Below are 14,788 nucleotides of genomic sequence, written 5' to 3'. Positions count from 1 at the left end.
ATATATATATATATATATATATATATATATATATATATATATATATATATATATATATATATATATATATATATATATATATATATATATATATAAAAGGCGTTGTATATCCAATCATTTCTTTAATAATATGGAGTATTTATGAATCTTCCAACTAAACACCCTGGAATGCTATTCTTTAATAAAAATAAAATCAGATAAAAAACTATACAAGTTGTCTCTTTTTGATTTTGATGCCAATATATTTGGCTAAAATAAAATATTATCTACCTGATGTATCACGACGCATATATTATTATGGGCCAACACGCCGCATATATGGTTTTTTCCCAAACATAGTGGGAGCAACCTTGCTTATTATGGTTGACAGTAACCGTATGAAGTCGGTAGCTTCATTATTAGTTTATAAATGCAATCTCACTCATATAATTTGTTGATAGGTGCAGGTCTTACACTTTTTACACGTGCATGGTTTTTACTTTGAGACTCTTTTAGTGGCATGTCGTGTGTATCTATAAATAGAGCTTCTCGTCAATCATTCTCATACCAAGTGCAAAGCAAGGTTTTTAGAAGTTTTTGTCTTACATTGTGCAAATTAAGATGGGAAGTTTACACAAGTATGTTGGAGTACTTGTTGTTATATTTGTGTTGGTGATAGGAACTTCTGAATGCCGGAAAATAAAGAGAAAACAAGATTTTGATGACAACTTTGGTGGCTTAGGTGCTGGTTCAGGCCAAGGTTTTGGTGGAGGTTTTGGAGGTGGTAATGGTGGAGGTGGTGGTGGTTTTGGAGGAGGTGGGGGAGGTGGTAGTGGTGGTGGTATAGGTGGAGGAAGTGGAAGTGGTTTTGGTGGAGGTTTTGGAAGTGGTGGTGGTGATGGCAATGGTGGAGGTGGTGGTGGTTTTGGGGGTGGTGGTGGAGGTGGTAATGGTGGTGGTAGAGGTGCTGGTCATGGTAGAGGAGTTGGCGGAGGTGCTGGTCATGGTAGAGGATTTGGAGGTGGAGCTGGAAGAGGTAGAGGCGGTGGTGGTGGTGGAGGTTTTGGAGGTGGAGGTGGTGGTGGAAGAGGTGTTGGAGGTGGGTCTGGCAGAGGTGCTGGTGGAGGCTTTGGAGGTGGAGCTGGTAGAGGAGGTGGGGGCTTTGGAGGTGGAGCCGGTGGAGGTTCCGGAGGAGGCGGAGGACTTGATGGAGGTTTTGGAAGTGGCGGCGGCTTTGGATTCGGCTTTGGAGGCGGTATCAGTGGTGGTTTTGGAGGTGGTGCAGGTGGAGGAGGTGGTGGTGGGAAAGTTTAAATTCAAATATTCTTAATTTTATTATGGAATGTAGTGTGTGTAATTGGTTGTGGAGAGAATGTGAAAAGAGAGATTAATTTGAAAAATAAGGTGAATTTGAAGTATTGTTTAGAATAAAAGTAAGAGATGAGAAATTGAGAAGAGAAAATTGTTTACTGTTTTTTAAAGTTTAAACTTTTTTTTCAAATAAATATATCTTGTCGTAAAACTACTTTGTTTTTTATTTTAATTTAGTTAATCAGTTGATTAACTTAATTATGTAACTGTAATATATTATCAATATTTTCAATTGTTCAAGATAACTTATATAAAAATCATTTAAAACTGAGCCTATTGTGATTAAAAGAAGAAAATGACAGATGAAGACCATGCATAAAAGACGAAAATGAAGGGTGTGCTTTGTCTTAACTTGAAGTGCTTAAAAAGGAAAGGAATTAAATACCAACTTCTGTTGCCTTTTTTGCTCTTTCCTCTGTTTAATATCTCTCTTCTTTATGTATTTCTCCTCTAACAAATAGACCAGTCATGAAAATAATGAAGTGTTTTGTTAAGTATGAGACATGCTATTGATCTTATTTATCACCTTTGACTTACAACATGAGTTAACTAAGTATCATAATTTCAAATCATATATAAATGAATGAGATGACTATATATATATATATATATATATATATATATATATATATATATATATATATATATATATATATATATATATATATATATATATATATATATATATATATATATATATATATAAACTATCTACCTAAGAATGAGACATGTTTAGTCTCTCCCTAATATACTCTTTCACCAAAAAACATTTTACACTACAAAAAATCCTTTATGATAATTAACTAAATGAAATTTGTACTAACCAATCAAAATATTCATTTCATCCAAGTGGCACCATCTTTTTTCAAATTTTGTTGGAACACTCTTTTACCCGCCTGGTAAAACCATAGAAATTGTTTAAAACTTTTTCTTTTCCTTCAAACTAACTTATATCATCTCATTCCCATATTCTTTTTTTCTCTTCTTCTTTTATTATTTAATATAATTGAATTTATATAATTATCATTTATTTTATAGTAAATTAATTCATTTTAAATTTCAAATTTACATGTGTAATCCAAATCTATCATTATTTCACGGGTCACTATTACCGCAATACATTTTTTATTTTAATTAGCAAAAGCTCGAGCTAAGTCGTACTTGAGGTTTTAGATTCATCTGTCCAGAAAGATAATGAGTTAAAGCTAGAGCTTTCTAGAATTAAGGAAGCTTAAGATCTTAGTCAAAAAAAATTCTCTTCTACCAATGAGTGGATTGTCGAACTTGAAAAGGATCTAAAATCAGTCCATGAAAAATGTCACTTGCTATAGGAGGAGAAAAAGTCACTAGAGACCAACTGCAAAACTCATTGTGAGAAGCAATCCCATGTTGAGCAAGAGGCAAACTCGCTTAAGGAAACTCAAGAAGTACTTTGAGGAGGAGTGCATGGACGACCTTCTTGCTAGAGATCAAGGTTTTGAGAAGGCTATAGTTCAAACTTTGTCTCTATCCCCATATCGAATTGGTTGAGCTGGACTACTTCAAGGTAGTTCTGGATGTACCTCTGGTTGAGGATTTTGACCGTGATGGTTACATAACCAATGTCTTTCACATGCTCGCGTGAAAACTCAACTAATGATCTTTTCAACTTCAACCCCTACAAAGCCTCCTGGTAAAGGATATGTGTTAAAATGTCACAATCAATACTATTTTCACATTCCAATCTTGGACCAAGAGATTAATCACCATTGAGTCATCTTCATACAGAACTATACCCTTTGCATCTTTGTGGGAGAAACTGATAATCCAGACTAGAGCCCTTGATTATATGGTTGGAGCTCTAGCGTCATGCATCGCCTGTTAGTTGTATCTCTTTATGGAAGATCTAGACTCCTCATTGCCTACAAATCCTCCAGCTATTGTATTCCCTTTATGACGCATTACACCTAACCCATGTTCTTCCTGCACATTCTAGGCTTTCTTGGATGGAGGAGTTTTTCCCCGAGTTTCTCTCAATGGCGATCCTCTTTCTGTGCCTCGATCGCTCTTTCCATATATTTCTGCAGGCGACCTCTCTGGATAAAATTCCTGATCTTCTGCTCCAAGTGGTGACAATCATCAGTGTGATGACCCCACACTTTGTTGTACTTGCACCGTTTATCTGTGTCATACTGTTCATGTTACCTTTGGGTGGGTTTGATTGGGGAAGGATCTTTGCATGGCAAACTTCTTGCGAAATTGGCTCACACCTCATATTCAATTTGGTGAAATAGTCACGAGATTTTCAATTTGGCTTAAATGCTGCATTTTCTCGTACATGCGTCTAGCTCTAGTGTTTTCTTTGCCCGCACTTTTCTGATTTTGATATTCCCCACTCATTCGCATCCCTTATTTTTTCCCCGCATTACTCTTCTCTCCTTTAATATAACATTCTACCCGCATAATGATCTCCTTCATTGATGTGTCGACTTTTGAGCTAGTGTTTAGTTGAAGGCACCTACTATCATCTCTTGATTAGGATGAGCGACTTAGATGGTTTCTTTGTTAAAGCGAGCCAGGACTCTCGTAGTGACTCAATATTTCCTTGACTAACATTGAAAAGACCCATGGTTGACACCTTCATGTGCTTGTTGGTAGAAAAATGATGTATCATTTTCCAAGACAGTTCCTATAAACTAGTTAAGGAGAATCTCGAGAGGCTCATATACCAGTCTAAAGAGGCGTCCTTCAACGCTCCCCCCATCATGTATTTTAACGAATTTGTGGTTCCAATGATGATCATCTGAGTGTTGATCATTATGATATGCTCTCGAGGGTCACTCTTTCCATCAAAGGTTGCCAATGGAGGTGGCTTGAAATTATTTGGGACTTGATCATTCTAAATTTATTTGCCAAAGGCTATGGGTTGATCGAATCCTCCTATTATCCATCTTCAGGTTAGGGTTGATGTTGATTTTATTGTAAGACGAGCATATTGTCCCGCAACAATTTATTCTAAGGACATAAATCTTCCACTACGACTTGTGACCCTTAATTACTATTGCTAGTTGCTTTTGTCATGGAAGGAAGGTGATATCAACAATTTGAAAAGTTTTGTGTGGCCTCAACAAGTTTTATCACAGTCCCAGGTTGGCGCCAAATGTTCACGCAAGAATAATAATTAATAACCTATGTAATACAGGTTAGAAAGAGTTGCAGTGAGTTGTTTTCTGTGTTAGAATTGAGTCTACCTTCTTCCTCTCATGAACTCCCTTTTATCCTTGTTTTTGGAGAATGGACCATTGGCAAAGGCTTTTATTGTTATTACTCACCATAATGAGTATTCATAGTAATTGATCTGGTTCATAAATGACATTTATTGCGTTCAGAGAACTGGTTTGAGTGTTGGTATCTCACAATAATGATCCATAAATATTTGTCTTCTACTAGTTTGTCTAAGACGACCTTTTACCTGCCAAATCTAGGGGTGACAAAACGGATCGTCCGCCTCGTCCCGTCATATGTCCGCCAAAAAAAGAGCGGGGAGGGCAAGCCGGCCAAGTGAAAATGGGTATACAAATCTAGCCCACCCCGCCAAGGTAGTGGGTTGGTGGGCGGCGGACTTGCCCGCCTATTTTAATTTTTTAATAGATTAATGAGTTTTTTTAGCTTTCAATTAAAAATTCCACTTATTTTTTAGAACAATTTTTTTATAAAACATCTTCTTAACAAATTTTACTTAAAAAAATATAACATATATTAACAAATAAATGTATAAAATAAAATCATCAATAATTAGAATCTCTAGAATTAACTAAAAAAGGGGGACTTAGGGCGACACGGGCTAAACTAATAGGCGCGACGGATTTTGGCGGATGGCGAGTTTTGACGGACAGCGAACTTAAAATCTCAACTCAAACCGTCATTTTTTAGCAAGTGGACGGACCAATGTCACGACCTGTTTTGCCATCTCTAACCAAATCTCCATAATTGAGCTATCCGAGTCATAGTATATATATATATACTATATCCCGTCTTCTCCTTTCACCTATCTAGAATGAAAACTTTTAATACCATTGATGTATATGGGGGAGTCGATATTGATATTGGCTAAATTTAAGTTGGATTATCATGGAGACTAATGAGTGGTTGACGTGGCTCATCTTGCATGGCTTTTTTGAAATGCATGTGGGATATATAACGTGTGATTATTGCATTGATGATTGATTTTAATGTTAATGGAATTCGCAATTACTGATGGGGCAAGGATTTGCGACAGACAAGTCTGCAAATCTGTTCCTTTCGTCAGATTGTTTTTTATTGGCAATAAAGAGTGGTCCTTTTCGGCCTAGGATTTCGGCGAGTAATTGTGAGCCAATCTTCCTGCGTGCTGTGCTGCTCAGTAGTTGTTCACCTCTTTAATTGTACTAACTAACTGTCCCTTCAACGGTACTGCCCATTCCGTTGAGTTGCTCATGTGGATCACTATTACTCGCCGCAACAGTAAAAGTGAGCTGACCCGTATTGAATTGGTTGCTTTGCTAGTAGTATCATTCAATGCAGATAGGGTAGTGGACTGCATGAGTTGATATTTTGTGGATGGCTGGTTGAATTGCAGGAGAAGATGATATGGAGTCATTCATATTGGATCTTGATTCAGTTTTTTCTATTGATCACTTGAAATCCATTTCAATGTAAGTTTGGTAAAAACGGTCCATTCAACCTTAAGTTGTTGTTATCAACTTTTATTAGTGTTCTATGTGAGCCAAAAACAAGAAGGCCCAATCATTAGTTCAAGTCACTTTACTAAAGCACTGAAGGCACATGGTAATCATGTTCTAGAGCTACATGCTGGCCGAAGGTTGCTATCTACCACCGTTAAATATCATCGGACGATCTCTTGCATTTCCTGAAATGATAAAGAACATTAATAAATGTCATTACAACTCACTTTACTCAACATTCTCTTAATGACTTAAGTGTCGGAGTGCTAACCTTGCAGGTTCACTATCGCGTCGTCGTATCGGATAACTACTCCACTGCACCAAGACTCTACTCCACCATTTCACCAAGTATGTCTGGTTTCCAAGCAGAACGGTGATGTTGTCTGTGGAAATTGACTTCTGATTCTTACAAATTTCCACAATCAGATTTCGTCTAACTCAAAGGCATGAATCATAACAACGATTATGCTTGAATGAAGAAAATAACTTCCGATCCAACTGCAGAAAACATCATAGCTCCTCTAGTATTAGATCTTTTAGAAATTCATTCAAATCATCAACAACAATTCAAAAACAAAAAGAAGATAAACATATTATAGAATTTCGAGACCATGAAAAGGCGGATGGAACTCCTAATGCGACATTCAACTAGTCAAAATCGTAGTCATAGCCAATCACCCAGTATTAGGGATCCACGACCGTCTCAAACAATTTGAAAGCCCTATTTAAGTTTTAAAAATTGGTCACTAAATGTTTAATTATGAACGGTAAATAATATTCTAAATTTATATAATAATTTTTTTTATTAAAAATATAATAAATTTAATTTTTAAGTACATAAATTCGGTAAAATTGAGAGTGCATGAACTTTTAATTTGCATAAATTGCTTCAAATCCTAGCGGCCACTTTTTGACACTTTTATTAAAATTTATACAATTAAGCATAAGAATGCTTATTCAGAGCTCGAACTCAAAACTTTAATGTAAAATAAAACAAGTTTTATCATTGGACTAGTGTTCCTATTTTAAAAATTTATTAATAAAGAGTTTATATAATGATCGAACTTTATAATTTGGAGGTCATGTACAATTGGTTTAGTTGCACAAGCCCAAACCCGACTCTGCATAAATCCTTATCGATGTCAGAAGTTTATGCAACATGATGTATCTCAAAGTATTATTGAGGTTAGGACTGCGCATGAAAGATTTGAAGTTGAGTGAAGGCTAGAACCTTTTAGAGTTAATGATTCATCAACATGTCCATGTGAAACCATAGATCTACTGATATAGTTCAGAGAAGGCAAAAAACAAGAGAGGCGAGAAAGTATTCTTCCTTATCATTCCTTGTGAAAGTGTTTACAACGACATCCTGCATTTGCATTATACACAGTACGGTATTGAAGAACCCATTCGCGATCGCCATCACCTCTAAAGGAAAAGAATGTCCATGAAGCAGTTGGCCTAGTCGAACTTAACGTGCGAGGATAAAAAATCCCTAAAGATGAATAGGATGATAATCCAACACAGTCGGTCTACAAAGTGTTAATTTTTCGTCTACAATAAAGAAGAGGCTCGTTGAATGTCTTATAGCTAATGCCAAACTTTTTGCAATCTCTCCTGGTGACATTTCGAGCATAGATATGAGTGTAATGTGCCATCAGTTGAATATCATCCTTTTGCCTGATACGTGGCTCAACGAAGAAGGCAACAATCCCTTGAGAAGAGTGAAGTTATCATGAAGACATTCAAGGGCCTTCTTGGTACTAACTTTATCTTCGAGGTAAGATACAGAAAATGTCTCTATAATGTCATACTACTCAAAAGATGTCTTTGAGAAAAGGATAACGTGTGTTGATTATACCAAACGCAATTAGGCATGCCCCAAATATCCATATCCACTTCCAAACATAGACATGCTGGTAAATAGTTCATCCAGTTACAAACTTCTATCGTTCATGTATGTGTACTTCAGTTATAACCAGGTACCCTAGTATGAGCCGGATAGAGAGAAAAATACCTTCATGACCGAGTCTTCCAATTATTAGTGCAATGTGATGGCCTCCGGTCAAAAGAATGCAGGGGCAGCATACTAAAAGATGATGAACAAGGTCATCAAGGAAGAGATAGGTGAAAAAACCAAATTTTTATATGGATGACATGATCATAAAATATAGTGAGGAAGAGCTACATGATGAGCATCTAACTAGTACATTCAAGAGAGTCTGACATTACAACACGAGGCTCAATCCAAAAAAAGTACCTTTGGGGTAACAAATAACAAATTTAGGGGCTTTTACCTAACAGAAAGAGACATACAGGAAAACCCAGTAAAAGGTGAGGCAGTCATTAGGTTGACAACACCAACAACGAAGAAAGAAGTAATGAAGCTAAATGGAATGTTGAGAACCTTAAAAAAGTTCGTTTACCTATCACCTTAACATGCTATATCGCTCTAAAAAAATTCTAAGGAAGGAAACATGCTTTGAATGCACCCTAGAGTGTGACTAAGTAGTCATATATTTGAAGACGGACATGTAAACCTCGCCAATCTTATCCTGACCAGTGAGTGGGGAAGTTTTATTCCTTTATCTGAGCGTCGGGCTTAATCCCTTGCTGGTTACACCCCCAACTTGGCCCATGGTTTTCTTATTTCTTTTTCTATTTTGTGTGCTTATTTTTATTAACTTGTCATAATTTTTTTTTTTAAAATTAACCAATAAAATAAAAAACAATAATTAGGTTTTAGTTTAGTTTTAGGATTAGTTCTGTTAATTAACTTAGTTAATTTAATTAATTTAGGGTAATTACTTTAAGTTTTAATTTGATTATTTAGTTATAACTTGTATATAATCTTAATTAATTTAGTAATTAGACCTAGATAATTAGTAAATTAACCTTTTTAATTAAAATAACCATTGTTAATCTAATTAGGTTAGTTAATTTAGATTTAGGTTTAATTTAAATTAGGCTTTCGCGTAAAATTCAAAAAGAACGTAATTCTTCTCTCGATTCTCTTCTCATCCTAAATTCCATGATTGTCGCATGTGTGTTTAGTTTTCATGTATAGGTCGCAAAAAGGTTTTTTTGTAATAGCGTAGGATTTATTTTTTGTCTTTACTTTTCGTACATTATAACTGCTATTATTATCTGTTTAGATGTATGGTTTAGGATTGTATGACAAGATAATTAATCAATCGCTAGCAAACCTAAATACAAGATTAAATACTCGAATCTAACACACGTGATTGTTGCACACACTCACCTCTAGGGTTTCCCCTCTTCAATTGCCTTTCGATCAAATAGTCAAGTCCCTTCGAACGTAGGGATGCCTTAGCCTATGCTGCCTTCATTTCAAAATCACCATGTCCCTCCGATTTAAAGATTACAGTCCCTTCGATGTTGCCTTCGGTATAAATGATCTAGTCCCTCGATTAAATGGTGAGCGTCCCTTCGGTGGATAAGGTATCCTTACTGGTTGCCTTTATGACTATTCACATATCATAGGACTTCCTATCCTCTTTATGGTATGGATAGCCTCTATGACGATTTGATGAACCTTCGATGACCCGCACATCCAATGTATATGACTATCTACCCTCAAATGGTATGGATAGTACTATCGCCCAAGGAAAACTTTAAAGTATGGGAAAGACCTTTCGAACTTAGGGTAGGTAGCTCTTAAGTGCTTGCTCACAACAATTCAAATCAAATGCTTTTCACACCTCGTTTTCTAACGTTGTCTTTTTAGACATTTTCAAAATCAAACTGTTTTTCTAAAAACACACGACACCTTTCAAACATTTCAAACAAACAAAAAGTGAGCTAAGCAATCAAGAGCCCATGGATAACCATGGATACCAAGGGTGCTTACACCTTCCCTTTGTATAACCTACCCCCCGAACTCAATCTCTTTTCAAATAAGGTCTTTCCTGTTCTTTTATGCCTTTCCTAATTGAATAAAATAAAAGTCGGCGGCGACTCTTGCTCACCGCAACATTTGCTTGCAAAAAATAAATGTCAGTTCTCCCACTGAATTACACCTTACATGAGACATGTTACCAAAATATTGAGAAGGTAACATTAGCTTTCCTTTCCATGTTCAAGAAGTTGTGAAGGTACTTTCTAACACATATCATTATTGTCTCAATTGACCTGTCACTAAAGCAAGTGACCCACCAACCAAATTTTGCCCAGGAAGGTTAACTAAGTGGTTCATTGAAATTTCCGCATTTGAAATCACTTTCAAACCTAGGAAAGTGTTGAAGGAACAATTGTTGCAAATTTCATAGTAGAAATGACCCCGAGAACATCGGAGCCAACTCATACATGGATCGTGTTCGTAGATGGTTCTCCCAGCAACTTAGTAAGTTGGGCCAACCTAATATTAGATAATGAAGTTGTCTTAATTATCTAAGTGTCCAAATGTTTTAAATTTTCCTCTACCAATAACTTGGCCAAATATGAAGCTTTTATCGTCAGCCTCACAACGGCTTCCAAGATGGGGGGGGTGAAAAACCTTAAGTTGTGAACAGATTCCTGGCTAATTTTCTTAAAGGTCAAATGAGATACTCAAACCAAAGATCCTTTGTTGCAATAATATGTAACCTTGACAAGAGAAAAGTTGGCGAAATTAAAATCTTGGAAAATCTTGTTGTCCTAAGGGAACAAAACACTGGGGAAAACGTCATTTCTAAGATCTCAACACCAAAGCCTATGAGGATAACCATATTTCATCTAGGAAACTCTGAGGAGCTCGAGAATGGAAGCCTACGAGGTGATGATGGAGATCTTAGAAGGCACCTCACCGCTTCCTAGATCGCGCCCATTGTATTAAACATCGTAAAAGGAACACATACCACCAGTACGGAAGAGGTCGCCTTATTAAGGAGGAGAACCAAATCATATTCTTTGATAGAATAAACTTTGTATTTGTCAACAACTCTACTGATATGCCTCAAAGGAGAAGATATCGCGTACACCCTCACCGATGTGCACGAAGGGATAGTCGGACAATACTTGGGAGCCTGATCTCTAGCGAGAAAAGTCCTTATGGATGGGTATTATTAGCCCTCCATTGTCCAAGACACCATATATTATACGAAGAAGTGTGACTAGTTCCAAAGACACAGAGATGTTCATAACATTCCTCCGTACGGGTTACACATATTGACATCGTCATGGCCTTTTTCACAATAGCGCATGAACATCCTAAGTCTCTTTCCTTTAACTCCAGGCCAATTAAAGTTCTTAATTGCGGCATTAAATTACTTTATAAAATGGGTTGAAGTTGAAGCCTCGGCAAGAATTACCTTTGCCAACATCTTAAAATTCTTCAAAAGAAACATCTTAAAAAGATATGTAATCCCTCAATCCATAGTGACGGACATCACCGTAGTATAAGTAGAAAACCATTTATTTTTATTCAACCGTTTCAGTTGTTGATAATTAGTGTTAGATATTAGACACATGAGCAACTAATTATATATGAAACTCTCACAAGTGGTTTATATCTTACGATCAGATAAAAATTGAAATTTCAATAGGTATGCCTGATGGGAATTAAATTCAAGCCCATATAATTAGTAAAGTCGAGTTAAATGATTATTTGATAATAGAAAAAGTTTTGTAATCTCCGAATTTCAATATCAATTTGATACTAGTGTCGAGATTATCTAGAGGACCCTGTTTCATAACATTTGCAAATGATTCATGCATCATACATTAAAGGGACACGATAAAGAGAATTGATTTGGCTAAACAATTGAAGGGATTGTATTACCTAAGACCTAAGTAGGTAAACTTATGTGTCAGTGCATATTCAATTTGTTCAAATGATATTAGTCTATGGCATCTAAGGCTAGACCACTTGCCTAAGTGAGACTTATGATTTGTGTCACATGGAAAAACATAAGAAGCTTTCTTTTCTTGTACGCAAAGTGTTTGTTTAACTTGATACATTCACATATCGGGGGTCCATTCTCTAAAACATTTGTGTGCGGTTTTGAATATTTCTTAACAATATTAGATTATTATACTGAAATTTCTCCATCTATGACAATGTGATTTCATTTCATTATAGTTTTGATTTGATCTCTTTGTCGTGATTTTATTTTCACCATTTATCGAAGTGATGTACATTCAGGGATTTCTAAGTCTCACTTAAGTTGAAATCATTGCATGTTTTTTAATTTAGACAAAATGATCAAAATTCAACTATATATGACTTGATTTACAAGTTAAAATTTTTAAAATAAGGTGTTTTTTAAACTTGATTCGAATCACATCTTTTACTAATTTCAATCAAGAGTAAAAGTGAAATTTTGAATTTGGCGTGCTAAGCTTTATTCGATTCAAGGTTTTTATTGAATCAAATCAAAGCCACCTTGACTCGAATCACAACTATGGTTAATTCGAATCAAACATGAAAAAATCTTTTTGGAAATAACCTTTGTTCGTGTGATTTGAATCAACTCATTACTTGACTCAAATCACAAGAATTAAATCCCAATTCCAATCAAACATGTCAAACCCATATTTTATCATACTGATTCAAGTCACTCTTTCGTTTAATTCAAATCATAATTTTAGAATTTAACTAGAATCAAATTGCTTATTTTTCACATATTTTATGCCTTATCTCTAGAACATATATGATTCAATTTTCTTTCTCTATCTAAAATTAATAATCTATATTTTTCATAATCCTTGAAAAACTTAGAGTGATCTTTCTTTCACTATTACTTTCTCTCCATTCAAACTAAAAGAAAAACTCCACTGAATGTTGATTTCGTGAGTTCTATTTAGTTTTTGTGTGAGATTCTTCTAAGCATCTTTAGCCAAAAATCCCACTTTTATTTTTATGGTTAGTCAGCTCTAAGATTGAGTGTGAGTGCTATTTGTAAAATGCATTAGAAATTCTAATATTTTTATAATGCTTGTTGTGTGTTCTCAAATTAAATAATTGGATTGTGATTGTGGATTATGTAGACTAACTTTAAGTAAGGAAAATGAGTAATTTTTTTTCAAATGAACTTCAGTACGATTGAGTGAAGATCGCTATGAATGAAAAGTTGGAATTTCTAACTCCTTCCGTAGTTCAAAAACTCAGACAATTGAATTTTAATAGGATCGAGTGACGATCGTTGCGAAAAAAATCTTAGAATGATTTTATTATGGGAAGGTGATTGGCTTAAGATCAAATGAAGATCTTGTATAATTGGTAGCTTTCTGAGTTGTGTTTAGGAGAAGGAAAATCAAGATTCAAATATGTGTTGCTTAAGAATTTGGCATTAAGTTTTTAATATTGTATGTGATTATCTGTTGCAAAAAGCATTGTGCATTAAGACTATGTCCAATGGTTAAGTTGTTCAACACCCTACTTTTTCACTTTTTATGTTCTACATCATCTTATCTCTCTTCCACTTCATCATTCAACACACATTCAAATTTTACTCACTACAATGGTTTTGTTTAATAAAATTCAACACCCTACCCCACTACTTTTATTTCTTATTCTTATTTTCTTTTATGAGGAGGGTTATATTTACTCCAGGAGTAAGATATTATAACTTACTCCAAATCTTGACCATTGATTCTTTTCAATCTAGTGGTTAAAAATAATAAGTAATTAAATGTGGAGAGAGAAAACTATTACTTATTATTTTTAACCATTAGATTGAGAAGAATCAATGGTCTAGATTTGGAGTAAGTTATAATAACTTACTCATGGAGTAAATATAACCCTCATCTTCTTTTATATATTTGTTTTTATGATTATATATTTCTACATCTCAATTATCAATTGAAACTAAATTAAAATAATTAAGATTTAAATATTTTATTTAATTTTTTTCTAATTTAGTAATTTATTTAATTTTTTCTTCCAATTTTATAAATATATAGTTGTTGAAATTTGGGTAGTTGAGAGGATAATTAGTAGAATTTTGGGTGTTAAAAGGATTATTGTTGGGATCCATTTCACTATAAAGGTGTCTAGAGCTACAAACAAGAATTTTTTGAAGGCTAAATAGAAAAAATTGAGAGAAAAAAGTGAATTTTTTTGTGTGTCCAAATCAAATGAAATAAGTCTCTATTTATAGACAAAAAAAATTATTTTGGTGAAAATAAAAATTGATTTACTAAAAAATAATTTACATTAAATAATTATTATGAAATAAAAATCTAAACACACACAACAACCAATAATATTTTGTCACATATTTTAGGTGGCCCCCCACTCTTTTCTTATTCAACATGTTGAAAGTATTCAACACCAATTAATCCACATCACATTAAACACATGATTCAACACACCATTGTAGCTATTCAACTATTGAATAAATTATTCAACACCTCCATTGTAAATGGTCTTAATATGTGAAATAGTGGAAGACCAACAAATTTTCACTAGTCTACCATTGGACATTAGACTAGGTGCAAGCAAAGATGATGCACCAAATCAATATAAATACATGTGTACAATTTTTTATATCCATCTATTTTAAATTTTTATATAGTTTGCATATTCATTGGTTTTTATCTCTTTGTAAAATTGCATGATTTTAGGGATATATTAATTTCTATAATTATATTTTGTTAGGTTTATCGTTCATAGTATTTTAATGTTTAAGCTTTGGTATGTGTTTGAATGCTAAACATTCTTCCTGTTGATTATATATGTATAAATTTATAATATTATATTCTCATTCAGTTATAAAATTTCATTCAAAACATCA

General features: G+C 34.4%; 1 protein-coding gene across 1 annotated transcript; it reads left to right on the top strand.

Moving 5' to 3' along the window:
• The first annotated feature begins 503 nt into the window (after positions 1-503).
• Positions 504-1,508, top strand: LOC131602414 (glycine-rich cell wall structural protein 1-like). The gene has a single exon (XM_058874523.1). It carries the CDS (start codon positions 601-603, stop codon positions 1,291-1,293), a length of 693 nt encoding a protein of 230 aa, XP_058730506.1. The 5' UTR covers positions 504-600; the 3' UTR covers positions 1,294-1,508.
• The last annotated feature ends 13,280 nt before the right edge of the window (positions 1,509-14,788 follow it).

This window comes from Vicia villosa, linkage group LG1 (assembly GCF_029867415.1).
Source record: "Vicia villosa cultivar HV-30 ecotype Madison, WI linkage group LG1, Vvil1.0, whole genome shotgun sequence".
In the NCBI taxonomy this organism is placed as follows: domain Eukaryota; kingdom Viridiplantae; phylum Streptophyta; class Magnoliopsida; order Fabales; family Fabaceae; genus Vicia; species Vicia villosa.
The sequence above is the reverse complement of the archived record's forward strand: the minus strand, read 5'-3'. Positions and strand labels throughout refer to the sequence as shown.

Excerpts from the sequence above, each read along its gene's own strand:
- LOC131602414 (XM_058874523.1), top strand. The coding sequence starts at position 601 with ATGGGAAGTTTACACAAGTATGTTGGAGTACTTGTTGTTATATTTGTG.